General features: G+C 37.4%; 1 protein-coding gene across 1 annotated transcript; it reads right to left on the bottom strand.

Moving 5' to 3' along the window:
• Nucleotides 1–8,780: 8,780 nt before the first annotated feature.
• On the bottom strand, nucleotides 8,781–15,218 carry nell3 (NELL (neural EGFL like) family member 3). The gene is made up of 5 exons (XM_052595532.1): nucleotides 15,032–15,218; nucleotides 14,361–14,959; nucleotides 11,761–12,314; nucleotides 11,576–11,642; nucleotides 8,781–11,483 (listed from the first exon to the last, which is right to left on the bottom strand). The coding sequence occupies exons 2-5, from the start codon at nucleotides 14,938–14,940 to the stop codon at nucleotides 9,955–9,957; spliced, it is 2,730 nt and encodes a 909-aa protein (XP_052451492.1). The 5' UTR covers nucleotides 14,941–14,959; nucleotides 15,032–15,218; the 3' UTR covers nucleotides 8,781–9,954.
• Between the last annotated feature and the right edge of the window lie 3,849 nt (nucleotides 15,219–19,067).

Genomic DNA, 19,067 nt, shown 5'->3' with positions numbered 1-19,067 from the left:
CTTTTTCCTTAAAGGGGGGGGGGGGGGGTTAATTGGTCGTTTTCACTCAATATCCTGTTAATCTTGAGTACCTATAGAGTAGTACTGCATCCTTCATAACTCCAAAAAGTCTTTAGTTTTATTATATTCATAAGAGAAAGATAGTCTGCACCTATTTTTCCCGGAAAAACACGACCGGCTGGAGGCATGATGTGTGGGCAGAGCTAAAGAATCACGAGCGCCAGTAGGCTTTTGTGTTGAGAGCATGTGGAAGCTGTGACATTATCGTGAGGGAAAAACCATCATCCAAAACAAACCATGGCTTACAGTCAGATTCAGCCGTTTATTTATGATCCAGAATCAGATCCGGAGGCTGAAATTTAACAAGAGCAGCATCAGCAACGATGTCTCTATGTGGTATGTACTGAAACTGTATATATTTGCTTAGCGGTTTTGGAAAATGACTAAAGCTGTGTCTGAAACCGCTCCCTATCCACTATATAGTGCACTATATGGGGTGTCAGCCATTTTGTAGTGCTGTCCGAATTCCAAGTTAACGATTTCATTCCCTACATTTGTCCACTACTTTTTACCTACAATTCATTCTGATTTCGAGTGTACAACCGATGTACACTCGCTGAAGCACTATTTCCCACAATCCAATGCGGAGTAGCGTCGAGCTGGAAGAGAGAGCGGGAGCGAGCGAGTTTGAATGAGAGATGAAGTTTACATCTTTATTATTTCTGTTTTGACGTTTTTCCAACATTTTTTATATTAAAATATGTTATGTAGGCAATAACCCAGTTTAATATTTGACCAGTTTAATACGTTAACTTACAAAAATGATGATAATTTGGTGGATAATTTAAATTTTTTCGTTAATAAAAGGTAGTCTATTCTGATGTAAAATTAACGGTCGCCTGAGGACGCTCTACAACCATCTTATCTGAGCTCAAAACCCTGCTTGAACAAGTGTCAAGATACTGATAATAATAAATACATAATTCTGAACGTGTTTATGTGTGTTTATTTTCGTTCTCAGTACGTTATTTTAATAGCATTTAATGATTATGAACACAAAAGCATTACAAAAAAAAAACAATTAAATAACGTTACCATCGCTGAAACCACGAAGCTGACGCGGAGGTATGTATAACTGCAATATAAAGTAATTTTGAGTATTATTGCTATTAGTATTATTTTCTAAAATTAGGTACATGTAATATAAAAGTAATGTTACATATGGCAATGTTTTTGCAACCACTCCAAGTCTCACACGCAGTGTAGGCTGTACGTCACTGTCCGAATCTGTTCACTTATTTTTTTGAGTGAGCGATTTCAGACACAGCTTAAGTTCCACTTTGTCGTCTTTTTTTTTTTATTTATTTATTTTTTTTTAAGCTGTACATGTGGAAAGTGCAGTTTGATGACAACATCGCATGTTGTTTACTTGATGTGCTTACGCGCCAATAGCTAAGTTAACAACACAGAGATATTTGAAGCAGTTTTACTCACCGCATGCGGTTCCAACACACGATCGTGACCCTTTTCAGTTGGGACTGCATTATCCTTAAGAAATAAACGATGTGCAAATCCGGCGTCAAACTGGGCCTTGTTTGTAAAACAAGCATCTTCGAAATGCAGGGGAACAAACACAAACACTTGCACAACTCCGTTGATGCTCTGTAAAAATAAACTCCATCCACTGGTCCCTTAATGCTGTTTTTTCTTTGGTAATCTGTGCAGGGTTGTCTTGCCCTGGCAACCAAAAACACACTCCTTTTGTGACATTTCGCGACGCTCTCACTCTGATCAGTGAATGTCTGTTGTGCTCTCAGTGCTGTGCTATTCGGGAGCGTACGATCTTCCGGCAGAAGTGCCCTCAGGACCCATATAAGGAAATTCCGCTCCATCTAACGTCACACAGAGCCATACTTGAAAAAAACTTTCCGAAACTTGTGACAAACCGGAAAGAGTATTTTTGAAACAGAAATACTCCTTCAAATTTTTGAAACTTTGTCCATGTTTAGCATGGGAATCCAACTCTTTAACAGTGTAAAAAACTCAGTATGCATGAAATAGCATTTCACCCTGCCTTTAAGGTTTGATTGTGTTTATGGGGAGCAGTCTAACATGTTGCTTCATTAAAAAAAAAAAAAAAAAAAAAAAAAAAAAAACATGATTTTTAAAATAATTTATTTTTTTCCACATTGCTCTGTCCCTTCTCCTATAAACGCGCTGATCATTACCTGCTTTTATGAAGCTCCTCCCACAGAAATACGCAATGGGCTCAGATTGGTTAGCCGGTCCAGTGGGTTGTGGTTGGCTAAAACGACTTATAATGGTGTCTAAATTAGCCGTTTTTGAAGGCATTAAACTGTCAGAATTTTTTTAATACGATCTCTTTATTTGCATTTAACTTTCAGCATCATAACTTTGCAGACATTGTTTATGCTCAAACAGCAAATTACACACTAATGATAAAAAAGTCAAATCGCAGTCAACCACCCCTTTAATATGTAATGAGGTTCACTTATAATAAAAACTTTTTTTTTTCTTTTGCACAAATGTATTTTTTTTTTTTTTTTTATGTATGTGGAAAAATTCTGATTACCAACCCTCATTCTGTCCCTATGTCTAAAAATGTTCTGGTTTTAGGGGCAGGACTTTTAAAACTTGTCAGTAATCATCCAAATCATGAAATGATTTACTTACAGTGATGCAACTGCAGTCAGATCTAGTACAGCTGCAAACTCTCCATTACACGTTGCCTCACTTACAAATCTGAATGCTGAAAAAAAATAAAAAAATAAATAAAGCATAATTCTCCGACATGATCTGGGCAAATTTGATTTCTCATGTCATGACCCCTGTAATGTCATGGATCAACAGTTTTTTGATACTTTTAGAATTGTTCAAAATATTCACACTGATGTTTTGTGTTCTTGAAGGAACCTTTTTGAAATGGTGCCGGTGTGACAGTCTGAGGAAACACAAATGGTTGCCTTAAGTATATTTTCCTTTTTACAGAAACCTGTAACAAGAAAAGCAGATGCAAACTATTTCCTAAGGAAACATAGAAGCATCTATATTGGGGTGCTAAAGCACAAACAGTGCGGCATTACAAACTGTTGACTTTGATAGATTAATTTAGATTAATAAATTAATTTCAGATAAATAAAAAGTGATTTTAAAAAAATGAAAACCTCTAAACAGACTGTCCCCTCTGCTGACAATACTAGGCTTCAGTTGTTTTTTAGGCAGTACTGTCATACATTGTTTTGCTTGTATTGCTTTACTGGACAGTTAATCCAAACCAGATGTGTGCTGCAGGGCCTTCACAGGACGATATTCAGCCCAACAGCCCAGTGTGGCAGCAGTATATCTGATGCGGTGTCACCCCTGAACATCCTGGGGTATCTCCTGACATGCAGAAACTCCAGCCATGGGTTCGAGAGGTCAGATTTCAGAGGAATCTTCAGCAGTAAGATCTTAGAAATTTCCAAAAGGCAGTCCTTTACGCCTGTTTTATCATTGCAAGGATTCAATATGCAAATACAAATGTCAACCCAAGGTCTAGGAATGTATAATTTTTCAAATTGTCAGTTTATAGATAACCAGGATTCATTTTTGCCCTGTGTAAATTATGAGCTGTGTGTAAAGTTAAACATTTTCTTAGCTATATACTGAGCTACCATTTAAAATGTTGGTGTAAGGTCTTATGAAGTGAAGAGTGGTGACCCATACTCGGAATTTGTGCATTGCATTTAACCCATACAAGTCCACACAGTTGTGAACACACACACCTTGAACACACACCCGCAGTGGGCAGCCCTAATTTTTAATTTAAATACTTTAAAAATATATTAAATGTAAAAATTCCACAATATTGCTGCAACGTGGCTGTTTTTCACATAATGCAGCCTTAGTGAGCACAAGACACTTCTTTCAAAAGCATTAAAAAATCTTGCAGACCATAATCCTATATATTTTCTATAGGCTACAGACTCACAGTGACATAAGCTGTGCTCAGAGTATTCAGCTTGTGACTGTATATTGAAGGTAATTTGTTTACAAACCATTTAATCTCTCAGTGGTTGCTCCAGAAGGAAATTAACCTCAGCACTCACAGGGGAATGGATTTGATCTCAGCTCTTAAAAACTACACCAAGTACATCTTACGTCCTGTCAGAGCCTGAGCTCTCGATTGTTTCAGGAAAAGAGAATTCTTTCTGACATGTTTTGGAACAGTTCTAACACATTCCTGTTCTTTCACTTGATTTTGTTGTTTTATATTCTTGGCTCCTTCTCAGTTCTAATTGAAAACAAAATCAGTCAATGTCACTCAGTTCCTGTGAACAAAACAGCTTTGGAATCCAAATTGAATTTTGCTTTTTCTGAAGAAAACCTTTGTTGTGCTACATTAAATTTACATTTAGTCATTTAGCAGACGCTTTTATCCAAAGCAACTTACAAATGAGGACAATGGAAGCAATCAAAATATTTTTTTATATCATTACATAATAAACAAAAACAAAACAGAAAGAGTAAAAAAAACAAAATAGAGCAAACTAGTGTCAGAGGCCTTTTTTCATTTTATTTATTTATTTATTTATTTTTTGTTAACTATAATACATAAAAAAGAAAACAGATAAAATACAAATAGATTAGAGAAGAAAGTTTTTTTTTTTTTAAGAAAGCAAGCAATAAGTAAATTAATAGAGTGCACACTAAAAAGGACATGATTTGGCTATATATATATATATATATATATATATATATATGTATATGTATTTATAATAGAATTAGAATAGTGAGTGCTAAAGTTAGAGAGTCAAATAAAGATGGAAGAGATGTTTTAAGCTGATTCTTGATGAAGGCTAAGGACTCAGCTGCTCGGATTGAGTTGGGCAGGTCATTCCACCAAAAGGGAATATTTAATGTAAAAGTCTGTGAAAGTGATTTTGTGCTTCTTTGGGACATACACATAACACACTAACACAATTCTAATATTCAAATCCATTAAATGATTTTTAAGCTGCTTTAATTAGGACAACCTGAACTGGGAACACTTCCAATAATACATGATGTACTTACTAGATTGTTAGAAGAAGGGCATCTACGCTAATATTAATCTGTTTCTTTCTTATTCCAAAGTCACCGTAGCACCAGATCCAGTCTGTACTCAGATCAGATGGTCTTTGCAGTCATCTGGAACCAGTACATATCCAGCCCAGATGGTGGATCAGTACCAATAGTGAAAAGCCAGGTTTTCCAAGAACTGAGCCCTGAGGTACCCCAGTAGTTAGATGTTGCATCTTTGACACCTTACCGCTCCAAAATACCTTGAACGCCCTATCAGAGATAAGACTCAAACAACTAGTATGTCTACTATGAGAGTGTGTCCTTTTAGCAATGGAGACATTAGCAGAGAAGGAAGATAGGAGTGACTGATACACATTAAGGTCAGTAGGATTTTTTGTTTGTGCCATACTCTTTAAGCAGCCCTGAGTTTAGAAAGATGCTCGCGAAGAACAACAGATAACCAAGGGGCAGAAGGGATGGTACAGCCTGGCCTGGAAGACAAGGGGCAGAAAGTGTCTAAATAAGATGTAAGAGTGGAGTAAAAAGTATCAGAAGCACTGTTAGCATCAAGAGATGATAACTGTTTAGGGTGAGGATACGAAGATGAAACCATAGCAAATAGCCAGGAGTGAGAGTGAGTGTATGTTATTATATAACAAAGACAAAGAAAACCGATAGAGTAGAAAAATATGTCTGTTTTGCATGTAATGTTGTTGCTTAGATCTTGCTAAGTAGTGTATTTTGAGTGTTGCTACAATATGTGTTTGTTAAGGGTGTTGTTGGAGGTTGCCATGGTATTACTATGCAGTTGGTAAGATGTTCTGAGCGTTATTTGTGCACTCCTGTGTGGTTGCTAGGGTGTTCTCATAGTAAATTAGTAGTTGCTATAGTGTTGCTAAGTTGTGCTTTTTTAAAATGTTGTTGTGTAGTTGCTAAGGTGTTGCTAATTAGTCTATTTCAAGGTGGGTTGGCATTATTATTCAGTTGATAAAGTATTCTGAGTGTTTAGTGCATTGCTGTGCGATTTCTAGGGTGTTCTTGTGGTTAATAAGTGGCTAAGGTGTTACCAAGTAGAGTAAAATTTTCTCTGAGTTTTGCAATGTAGTTGATAAGGTGTTGCTAATTAATGTGTTTTGAGTGTTGCTACAATAATTAAAGGAGTTGTGGGTGGTTGTCATGGCCTAACCTAATGGTTGGTAAGATGTTATAAGTATTTTTATTATGTTGCTGTGTGGTTGCTAGGGTGTATTCATGGTTAATAAAGTGTTGCAAAGAAGTGTTGCTTTTCTTTTCTTTTATTCTTAATTGTGTTGTTGTTGGTTGCCAGGGCATTAATATGCTGCTGCTAAAAATTGTGCTTTGAGTGTTTCTACAGTATGTATGCATTACTATGCAGTTGGTAAGATGTCTTTAAAAAAAATCCATATCTACAGATTTAGAGCCTAGAGGTTTGTTGAAATCATTAACCTTGAGTATGAGAATAGCAAGAGTGATGCATCTTAAAAATGTGCTAAGAAATATGAAGTCATGGTTTGTGGCAAAAACAATCATTACATCTTAATAAAGTCACTTACTTAATCTATATTTAATTAACAGAACTCATTTTTGTCAATGTTCTAACTGAAATCCAAGCACAGCATGAAATGAGTGCCATCACATTATAGCTGGGCAGTGATTAGAATACCACACAGACACCTAATATGTTTTCCATAGAAACACGGTTAGTTCATCTTTATGAGTTCATTGGAAAATGATGCTGAGTGGGAGGAAGCTCTTTGTGGTTAGTGAAACTGAAAAGGCTTTCATGAGCTGCAGACTGTGAATTTCTCTCTGTTTGTGTGTGGTGACCTGCTAGCCTTCATTAACATGCCTCACTAAACAGCCTAATGAGAATACAGAGATGAGATGTAGGAGAGAAAGAGGGAGAGAATGAAACTAGCGATAAAACGAAAGAGGTGTATGAGATAACAGTGACAAAAATCATCACATAATATTTCTGAAAAAGGTCATGTATACTGTTTCTATGCCTCAAGTTCATTAAAAACAGATAAAGGTGGCCATCTACAGATCTGCTTGACAGACTGGAATAATTGTATCTTTCAGTTTAAAACATTGCTTTGTGTATTTTTTTTGTCACAAAGTGAAATACATGTGAATCAAAAATTGCCATGCTGTCAAATTACTTTGTTTCCTTTGAAAGGATGTGTTAAATGAAATCTGTTTAAAATATTTTTTTTTTTTTTTTTTTTTTTTTTGCACTAGGACATTATCATCTTGAACCACGTTCTCATAAAAGTGAGTTATGTTTTCATAATTCACTTTGTGTAGGTATTCTTTAATGAAAGATTATACGTTTTGTTTTTTAGATTATTAGTAAACTACGAGTTACTCTCTATGTAGAGCATTTGTTACATGCTGTCAATCCTTTTGTCACAATCGAACAAAAATGCATTGCCATTTTATGCACTCACGAAAGTCTATTTGAAAAGCTATAGGCTATCCTCTAATGTAAATTATGAGTATTCCTGTATACACTTTTTTCAATTTGTTTATATTCTAAAAATACACATTCTAACCAGAATGGAAACTTCTTGATCACTCACAGAGCAGTTTTGTTTGTGAGAGCATCCAAGCTGTTGTGTTTAATTCATTTTAATTTCGTATTTAATTTGTGTAAGAGCAAATGGTTTGTTTCTATGTGGACTAATGAGTATATGGTCAGGGATGCTTGGAGAGGAACACACTGCATAAACACCACACATATCAAAATAATTATCTTGTCAAGAGAGATTTTTCCCAGTTAATCCTTCCTTTGGCATTCATAACTGTTTTATTTTAATCCACAACTGATCTTCATTTTCTGTTTTCCAAGGGTTCACATGCATGTATAAACTCCTTTCGAAAGTCCTCTGTATTTGTATCTTTTTGACTGGATATACTGTATCACAAGTCTGTTTGTAAACTGTAAAACATACTGTATAAGCCAATCTAAAAATCATATTTCGAAACCAACCAGCAAAAATATCCCTTTCCAAACTACTGTGATTTTCAGGATAGTTATATGTTAATTATTCATACAGCTCTCTCTCTCTCTCTCTCTCTCTCTCTCTCTCTCTCTCACTCTCTATAGTTGATATCTGTCTCTTTTCCTAACCATAGTGTTTTATATGGATACTTTTTGTATGCAGCAACATCTCATTTGATCTACGGCAGAAACATCTGGTTCCAGCACGCCACACACCTGCTTTCCATTCCCAGAGCAGACAGATGCATTCTATTGTTTCACACAATCAGTTTTCTCACTAATTTAAGCACTGTTAGTCATGTTTCGGCAGGCATTCAATTGTTTTTCAACCAAGTTCCTGAAAACTTTTGCCAGATAAAGTATTGCTGATACATCAAAGGCACTATTAACTCTGATGAGCATGATTCTTTATCACATTTTCACAGTTCAGTATGACGTCCTGTACCGTTTCAATACTGCTATCTGAAGTTTCACCAAATTGCTGACCTCTTGAGCTTGATGCTGTGCCCAGTGGAAGGATGTCTGGTGCCCATCTGGAATCAACCCACTATGGGTGGATCCTGAATGTATGGGTTAGCAAAAACTGGTAGGGACATTTACCTCCAATTATGAAGTCGAACAAATCCAATAACAACCACATGTAGCATGTGCTAGATTTAAAAAATCAACCAAAACTGACATTATCAAGCAATGTTTTTTTTATTTTTATTTATAAAAATGAAGTGGAAATAACCTGTTCTCTACTAAAGTATAGAACTGGGTTAAAATATACTGTAAGAGTAGTACAGTCCATTTAGACTTTCAAGTAGATTGTATTTCATAGAGCCACCAAAAAGCTTTAATAAAATATTAAGAAGCATATTTTTTTTTAAATAAAAGATTACACTCTACATTAATTCTACAGTAAATGAATGGTATACTTTGGTTTTAACGTGTTTTACAGTGAAGGCAGACATGATATTAATGTTGCCAAATGTTTGTTCACTTCACTGTAATCTGTAGTTTGAGCACACGCAGAAGCAATTAAGCATGGTATGCAAAGACACCAAATGGCAGACATTTTGGCAGAGTAATAGAAGACATATGCCACTTACACCATAACTTAGCATGAATGGACAAATTTGTAAATGTTTTGTGTTTTTTCTTATTAATTACAATGTCAGGACATTATGGTCAGCAGTATTCATTCATAGTACTAAATTTAAATATTCAAGAGCTGAAAGATGCATAATGATTTCATTATTTTGTTATTTTGATTTCTATAATTTCTATAATATTTTCTATCATTTTAATCTTTTATATAGATCAAGCTATATTATTTGAATCCCAGTTGTTTCAAAAGGGCAAACACAAAATTGCGCACTGTACAAAATAATGCACCTCAGTGTTGATAAAGTGCAACAAAATCATCACATCAGCTTACAAATATACATTCTTTCTCTTTAACAAACACACTTTCTATCAAACATGCACAAAAATACTGTATGCACACATTTAAATGGATTACTCCCTTGGGAAAAATTGGTCACTGCTCAACCAGCCAAAGCACTGAAAAAGTACTTTTTAAAGGTTGTATTAGTTCATTATTCTAGCCAAGAAAAATGTAAATGTGTATTTATGTTTAGGTAACTGAATTTTTACAATGATACATCCCACCTTTCTCCTCACATAATGCCAATGAACATAAAATCTGAATACCAGAGGAGTATTAATAGCACCTGTGCATTTCAGCTTTTAAAAATGAGCCATTTTTTGGAAAGTTCATCTGTTTAAAGTTCTCTACTTTGTCTTATGAAAGCACCAATTTTTGCAAAGTATTTTTTCAGTTGATTCCGGCACCTTAGATCGAAATTGCATACTTGGGATCATGATGCCAACCAAAGAATGGAGATGTTGGTGTCGCCCTCATGGGTGATCTGGTTGATCCGGCCACGAATGCAATCCAGAGAAACATAAATGGCAGTACCATTCTGCACTTCAAAAGAAGTTCTCAGCCCCACGCTGGCCCACTCACTACCTTCAGGCATATGTCCACCCACCTGCTGGACCAAGGATGCGGCCTGACTTCCATCTGTATCTTGCCGGTAAAGGGTCAGCTTGACCACATTGCAGGAGTGGATCAGTTTTAGGTTGAGTGCCACACTGACCGTCCCAACATCTGAAAACACAAAGTTCCTCTGAGTATGCGGCTCACCAGATCCAGCTAGTCGAATTTGGTCTGTATTTGGGCTCATCTGCCTAAAGAGAAGGGGTTTATTTCGCACTGCCCCAGAGGGTAGACCTGCTCTTGAGACAGTGGCTGTGAACATGGAGGAGACACCGGTAGGGATCCATATCAAGCTCAGCATACTAATCCCAGAACTGTCACCAAAGTAGCGGACATTGCACTGAGACGGGGCAACAATTTCAAAATTGAGCCAGTCTTCACTGTCCACCCTTGTGGCCCCAGAAAGGTTGATGGAGGTGTCTCTGTAGTTAACGCCAGACTTGAAGGAGCGTAGCACCTCCTGGTTAGTGCCATTTCTGTTGACATAGACAATCAGTGTGAAACCATCTCGAACACAAGAATGGCCCATTGAATAGATGGCCTGTTGGAGTACAAACTTTACCATGCCGGTCTCCATGAAACGAACCCCGCGGCTGTCATGGGTCAGAGCCACTATGTAGGGATCAGAGACAGTGGCTATACGGAAGGTGGGGCGATAGTTACTCTGGTAGTGGGCTGAAGTGGAGATCTGAGCAGTCATGGCCACAGCGCCTGTGTCATGGGATAGCCAGAGCAAGCTGAACGAAGCTCCGCCAAGCTCATAGGCTTGGATATCTTTACTCTGGTTGCAGTATTGGTTGGGACTCTTCAGCACAAGTGTCAGAGTATGATTGGGTTCCACCTCAACTGCTGCACTTACAGTGACACCCTGGAAGAACTTCCTTTCAGGCTGCTCAATTCGAACCCCGCTGAGATCTCTAGCCTCCTCTTCACTGCCATTTATCTGTATCCCGACTTGGAGAAAGTTCCTGCAGCTATGCTTTAGTGCAATGTTGTAGTCTATCCAAACCAGTCCATGTTGTTGCAGGATGAGGTAATCATCATGGTTGGTCAACAGGTTGTTTCCTGCTTTGCCACGGATATTGAGCTGTAGCCCAGGATAGATGGAAGTACTCTTTGACTTTGTAGGCGGTATGGCAATCGAAGCCGTCCAGGACTGTGAGAGCATGTTCTCAGTCACAGTTCCACATACAGCATCACTGGTAAAAGTGCAAGGAATGCCAACAGGCTCGCCATCACAGTCTGAACAAGCATGGCACTCCTGAAGTTCTTGATTGTAGAAGTACTCATGACCACACAGCCCTGCGGACATCTCCCTCTCAGAGACGCCGAGACAACGAAACCCACCTGAAGAATGAAACAAAGAGAAGCTTGGTGAATCCCAAGATGCCGTTTAAAGACAGGCATCGAGGTGGCATTAAGTTTTCTTTTTTTTTTACCTGGGGTATTAAGACATTTTACTCGCTCTCCACACAGGCTTGGTAATTCTAGGCATTCATCCCTGTCCTGTTGGTAGATATTTGTTACTCAAAGACATGTTAAAGATTAAGACATATAACTTGGTCTGCTGTTCATTGAAATCTTATGTGTTGCATGCATAATGCAATTGCTGCCACATTGTTACCTGGCACATCCTATCAGCATTGGGGGAGCACTGTGACACCAGGAAGAATCCAGGGGGACACATTGTGCAGCTTTCACATTGCGGTGGATCTTTCTGGAAGTCGCAGTATTCTTCAGGCCCACAAGCAATTTGACAACCCAACACTGGATGGCCTGCATCTCCAACTACATTCACCACTTTGGCATCCCCATCTACCTTATGCACAGCATAGGACTTTTGCAGTTGAGTACGTGCTTGGCTCTGAAGGCCGGCCAGGTGGCTTTCAAAATAGCTTTGTAGTTCTCCCTCCATGCCTTTGAACGAGAACTGCTTGACTGTCTCAGAAAGCAGACCGTACTGAGCCTTCACCACATCCATCTGCTCGTACATGCGGCGTTGCTGGTTGAGTATCTCACGCTGCTGGGAGAGGAGGGCCCCCTGCTGTTCCACCAGTCTCTGCTGCAGATCACGGATCACTACTTGTTGAGCTCTCAAAGCCTCCACCAGTTTCTCTTGTCCCTTTGCCAACTGAAGATGCAAGATAAGTGCATCCTCGGAAGGGACCTCATTCTCTCCTGTTAAAAACAGGAAATAGTTATATATATATATATATATATATATATATATATATATATATATATATATATGTGTGTGTGTAAGGCGCTTGACAACAGGGACTTGGGGTAATAATGCCACTTAATTGGACAACAATGCCCCTGCACAAACAAATATAATCTATTACGTCTGTTGCTAACAAAGTGAATATGAATAAACATTAAATGTGGCGTTATATTAAGATCTGCTCATGTTGTGCCGTGTTTCATTTTAGGTGTTTTTACAGTGTTGCGCATTTTAACCAATCACGGAAAATTCTGCAATGCAATGGCAAAACAGAAGAGTTCAGATGAGTTCTCACTGAAACTCATCAGTTTTGTTGAGCGTGTGCCCGTTCTTTGCCTGAAATCCGGACTCTTGCGAATTCCCTCATCATAAACAACAAAGTGCAGAAGTATGTACAAATTCATTTCACAGTTTATACATTTTCAGAGATTATAACGATAGTATTTTTATTTTTATTTATTTTTTGAGAGAAAGAGAGGGTGCTTAAACTCGCAAGATCAATGTTAGTGATAATGTCATATATAGCAATATTTTTTTCACTGTTTAAATAATCGTGGAAAGGAAACATTATATAATTATAGATTTCTGGCATCATTACTTAATTGTAATCTCGTTAAATACAAATTTAGTCCCATAAATTTTTAACCCTATATGACCCCCATGTCTGGTTCTTGCCTAAAAAGACATGTTTATGATTTTTAATACATTTGGCTGCTTTTAGCCTTAAAATGGAGTGGGTTCACCCTATGGAAAGAGTAACTAAGTGTACAGTATATAACTCAGCAAGTGTATAATTAGCTTTAAGAAGAGAACAAACTGTACATTTAACATGCCTTTAACAGTGGAATACACTGGTCTTATTAAACTGGATTGTAAACATATTTGGATTTACATGAGAACAACTATTTGGGAGTAAAGCAACATTCAGAGTTTATTTAAAGATGATCCAAACAGGAAATTCTCTGAATCTAATAAAAAATTTTGATATGTGAAGGTCAAAGTTGGATCACACATTTTTAAAACCAAGTGCTATTTTTTTTCCAGTGCTAAAACTTTTTTCAATCATATGGAAATGGATCAAAGTAGTCTGCAATGTCTTGACAGTTGACTGCCAGCAGTTCTGCTGCTCTACCACTCTCTCTTTAGCCAAGCAGATGTGTACGTTTGCAATAATAGTTCTATGGCAAGCTGTCAAATTCCCCTATTCAGTGATGTATTGGAATTCCAGTACTGATGCGAAAATTGAATAAAGTATGAGTTTCATTGAGCCTGATAGTTTGTATACACTCCCCACCCTGTGGCATGCATCTCATATTTTTCAAAGTACATCAAATATCTCACACAAGCAAAAACAGGTCTGCATCCTTCTCCAATAAAGAGCATTATAGAGATTTTCTCCGCGTAGTTTGAAGTGCATCATTAAATAGTATGAAATAGAACCAGTTGTCTAGAGGGTATTTGTGAAATTGATATAAATTAAAATAAATAATTTACAATGTATTATTTTATTATGTAATTTATGTATTTATGTAAAACTAAAATAATCAGGTGGCTACACATGTTGGAAGCAAATAAATATATATTATGAAATTACCATAGTTGACGACCAAAAACCTTGTGGTTATAACATGCTACTTTTTTTTGAAAGTGGAAAAATGCATGAAAATTAAACATTCAATGTACTCCAAATAATACCATGGTATTACCATGCTACTGCATATGTTCAACAAAGCACATGGTCATACAATGGTAGCTATTTTTTGTAAGTGGTATACACAGTCCAAAGTACTTTAGACAATACCATGATATTATGTGTTTAATAAAGCACAATGTAATGCCATGTACTTTTTGTACAGTTAAGTGGAATAAGCAACAAAATAACTTGTGCTGTATGTCATTTTTTATATGAATATAATAGCCCACTCTGTTTACTTAAGTGTAACACCAGTTTTAAAACAAGATTCAAGTGCAGAACAGCTGGAACCACTGTTTCAATTCACCTGGTTTGATGTCACAAGTGAGCTGAACTCCCAGAGGAGCCCCACTCTCTGAAGCGGGATATCCAATGTCCGGAAATTCCCCCAAAAACTGAGCGGCTCTGTCTGCCACATGGATGAGGGGAGGCTGGCTGGTCCCGAGCACACATCCGTCTCCAGCACAGGATCTCGGTCTGGGGTTCGGTCGTATCCTAAGAGGCAGACGACACTCCGTTCCTTTACATTCTCTGGTGGCGTTCATAACATGATCTGGTCTTTGAGGAGTAACGCAATCTGGGCACACAGCACCAAAAACTCCAGCGACGCGCGTCTGGACGGTTTCCCTTGTCTTGTCTCCGGACCGCGCGCGCTGGGACAAAGGCGTTGCGTGATGTTCCGATGGAAAGCTGGAGGGAGCATGATGGTGATTTATTGATCTGCTCTGTGTTATCGGATTGTGCTGTCGCGGTGGTCTGGACGATCTGCCTACCGGACAGTGTGATCCAGAGCAGGGTCTGGGGTCTCCAAAGTCCCCAGAGCGCGCAGAGCAGAACGTGCACAATACACAAACCAGGAACAAAAGCGACTTTTTGGGTGGCGGCATTATTTAATCATTTATCCACCTAAATAAAGAAAATAACAATTATGACTTGTGAGAAACTACGCGTTTAAAAGAGTATACTGACACTACACACCTACTAAAAGCACAGCAAAGTCCGTTATCATTTAGTCCAGTCTGATCCGGAAGATAAAGACGGTTTTCATTTTGTATGTATCAATCCGCAGTTAGACTCTTTAAACAGCAAGATGATTTTACCTGCAGCTGTCTTCTGTTGGAATGTCAGTGAAAATATAAACAGCAGGAGGTGAGCGTCTCTCCTCCACTGGAGTGTGTGTGTGAGCCACTCTAAACACTTCAGAAGGAGAATGGGCTGTGTACCAAAAATAGTGAGCTCCCTATCAAGTCAACATTTTAGACATCATATGTAAGCGCAGCATTTTAGGAATCACGTGTTTACATTACTGGTGCACATTGTGCATTTGTGGCCAAATCAGGCATGCGCACATGCAACATTTTAAAGCATAAAATATGCAATAACATACCTTTTGGGCAATGTTAGCAGTAAAACTTTTGTGGCACAATCTATGGCATTCTGTTTCAAGAGTGTTTAGATAGAAAGCTTCTGCTCACACATATATAATGCCTAAAACCAAAGCATGTGTGCTTTTTTTACTCTGTGCTACAGTAATTAAACTCAAATGTGCCGCATAAAAAGTCTAAAATTCTGCATGCATCTACAGCATCCCAATGTTTCTAAAATGATAAATAATTCTGCAAGCACCAGTTAATGTCTCAAAACTGTACGTGCAAATCATGGCTAAAAATGTTGTCTAGTTAGGCAGCTCTCTAAGTTTCAGGATGCAGCCCTTATGTGGCATTCCAAAGCCTTAATTAGCATCAGGTTTCTCCAGCCAGAGTTTAACCCCTCACTCTCCCTGGCTTTCATCTGTTTTTCATCCTTGATGTTTATTTTCCCTTTTTCGTTTAGTGTATGTTCGACAGTGTTCAGCTTGACACTTTTAACACCGAAAGCCTGAATTACACTTAACAATATCTCACTGTAAATGGTGGTCCAGATGGAATTAAAAAAAAGAAAAAGTTTTCTTATTTTAAACTAACTATTTCCTCCAATATAGTGATTTGACCACAGACGGGAATTCAGTTGGTGCTGTGGAAGTTTGTAATAGAGGCGTCATTGTGGGTAAAGGAAAGTTGTGTTACGACCAGTGTCACCTTTGTTTGTGACCATGTCAGTATTTTTTTTAAAGATAGACAGGCTTTTGATTGTTTAAACAGCTGTTGTCTGTCATTCAGAATCTGTCAGGCAGAAGAAAAAGTCTTAAAAGGTCAAAGTTTATTTGCTAGAGTTCAGCCGGCCATACTAGACACACATTTGGAGAGGACAGACAGGAATCCAGAGCTCTTAATGACTGAAAACTAAAGAGCTTTCATTATAGTGTTCACGGCTTCAGGATATTCTACGGTGCATTGGTTAATCCAAATACATATTTAAAAGCAAAATGAGATTATTGAGTTATTGTTGTCTATAATGTTATATATCCATTTTTAAATATAGATAATCACCCAAAAATGAACCCTAAGCCTTCAAATTGTTCCGAACTTGTATTTCTATTTTATTTTTTCTTCTGCCTTTTAACATTGTTTAACATTCATTTTTATTATTATTTATGGATGTTGTATTCACTATTACACATAGCTGTTTGGATATTTTGAACAATTCTGCCACCATTCACACCCCTTTGAATGTTATGTCAGCTGACGTGTGCTTTTGCTTGGGCACAGGCTTAGTATCTGGATATAAAAAATGTGAAGTTTGAGTTACTGAGACATTTTAATTAGGCTACAATGGATGGTTTAAGCTGTGAAATCTGTATTTCCCGTTATAATGGCTGTAATGAACCACCAGAGTGTGTGATAGTATTGAATAGTACAGACCTGGGTTAAACCAGAATAATGAGTCGACTGTGGCCTAATGGTTTTAAAAGACCATGTCCCCTCACACCCCACCAGATGGGCTTTTGAAGTCACTTGAGACCTAGTGTACTTCTCTGAAAAGTGCTGAAGTATGTCTGTTCATTGTCAGATCAGGCCATGACTCATGAGCCATGCTGTCAATTTATGCCAAATCATTAGTCTGCTTTCATTCTCTGCATAACATTTGACAGCTAAGGAATAGTTCACACACACACACACACACACACAATTAAGGTGTTTTAATAGATAGTCGCTTCTGTATAAAGAAATTTAAGGTCCGTGATCCATAATAAGGCTTCCTTCAGTGAAAAAAAGTCCATCCCCTGTTGTCCTCTCACATCAACACCCACTGACTTATTCGTTTAGAACTGTTTTGGATTGTTTTGGCTGTGCTCGATCTATGCATATTTCTCACCGGATTCAGACAAGGCGATTTTTTCACTGGAGGAAGCAATATTAAAAACATCTTAATTATGGAATTTTTTTCATACATTTATGGACTGGAGTGGCGTGGATTACATGTGGGTTATTGTGATGTTTTTATCAGCTCTCATTCGGATGGCACCCATTCACTGCAAAGCATCAACAAGTGATGTAATGCAACATTTCTCTAAATTTGTTCTGATGAAGCAACAAGTTCATCTACATCTTGGATGGCCTGGGGATGAGTACATTTTCCTTTTAACTATTCTCGTAGATGAGGGCATGTGTCTTTGTGGTTGGAATGAGTCACACAATCAGTAAGAACACGCTGATATTAAACAGTATTTGTATAGTAAATCATTTTGTAGTCTCAGCAGTGCATGTTACATAGTAATTATTTCATGTTGAAGATGGTTCAACTTTTGTTTTGACATTTACCACAGTTGTTGTTGTTTGTTGTTTTTTTGTTTGTTTGTTTTTTATCATGTCAGTAACTTTGTACAGACCAACAAAAACATCATGGCATTATTGTGGTTTACATGATGTCAGATATTTCTGGTCTCATATGGTTTGGTTTGTGCCACACAGTGTTTCTAAAAAAGGGTGGTCTATTTCTCCTACTTGAGCTGGTGGGGGCTTCTAAGGATAAGAGCATATTAAAAAAGTCATAATAAGTCATAATAATTGGTAGCAAATGGTAAGATTTCAATTCTCTTTTAAGAAAACTGTGGATGCTGTAGGTTTGTTGTAATTCAAAATTACTCTGAGCAGTGTTAACTATCTTGTTACTTAAATTACAGGAGGTCCTTAAATGTCCTGAAACTGTGTCTTTCTAGGACTTGTGCTGAACAAATGTAAGTTTGTATTGCCTTAGTATAAATTCCCAAAGTGGCTTAATTGTCTGCATCTATCTACATCCAGCTGCTTCCGACTCAGCACAACAACATGGACCTGAGATTGTTTGCTCAGCCGCTTGAATGGAAAGAAACATTGTTTAGGCCTGATTCGGTTAGACAGTCTATATTCTACAAGTTTAGCTTGAAAAAGTAAGGAATTGTGGAACAGATATATTGCTGACTCTATAAACCCCATGATGTCAAATTGAGAGTTTTGTGGCTTTTATTCCCTTTCTTTTTATTTTGAATCCATCAACATTCATTTTTGGCATCTATAGTGCTGTAGTAAATAACCTTTATACATTGCATAAAACATTCTTTATAGTGAAAAAAAGTATGTTTCGATTGTTTTAAATGGTCTTCACATCAAGATGTTTTTTTTTTTTTTTGAGGAACTGTTCACTGAAAGGTTCTTTGGGGAACCAAAACTTGTTCATCTGTGGGATCGCTGTGAAATGAAGACAGGAACATGCTTTCCCAGATTCGATAGGAAATATGTCAACACTGGAGAAAACCCCATGAAATAAAGAGGTACGTTTTCTTTCCAATGCTATTTCCTTCTTTATCTGGACAAAGAATGAAAACCAAAAATAAAGTCCAAACGCACTGCTTTTTTTTTTTTTTTTTTTTGTCCTCCACACTGCAATAAATAATTTCAATTTGTGAATATTTTCTTTGTGTTGTTCAATATCCCAACACACTACATTCCATACACTATATATTATAATGCAAATCTAAATAAATCAAACAAGCACAATGAGGAATAAAGCACAGCTTACACAGAAGCCCCTTTTCATCAATTGGAGAACAAGTGATGTAGTGCTAAATTAAAAGTTTATTCTCATGAAGAAACAA

The sequence above is a fragment of the Carassius gibelio genome, chromosome B24 (assembly GCF_023724105.1).
Source record: "Carassius gibelio isolate Cgi1373 ecotype wild population from Czech Republic chromosome B24, carGib1.2-hapl.c, whole genome shotgun sequence".
NCBI classification, from domain to species: Eukaryota; Metazoa; Chordata; class Actinopteri; order Cypriniformes; family Cyprinidae; genus Carassius; species Carassius gibelio.
This window is presented reverse-complemented; position numbering and strand designations above follow the sequence as displayed.

Coding starts and splice junctions, on each gene's coding strand:
- nell3 (XM_052595532.1), bottom strand. CDS start 14,940: ATGCCGCCACCCAAAAAGTCGCTTTTGTTCCTGGTTTGTGTATTGTGC. Junction 11,643..11,760: donor ATGCTGATAGGATGTGCCAG/GTAACAATGTGG, acceptor ATCTACCAACAG/GACAGGGATGAATGCCTAGA. Junction 11,484..11,575: donor AAAATGTCTTAATACCCCAG/GTAAAAAAAAAA, acceptor TTCATTCTTCAG/GTGGGTTTCGTTGTCTCGGC.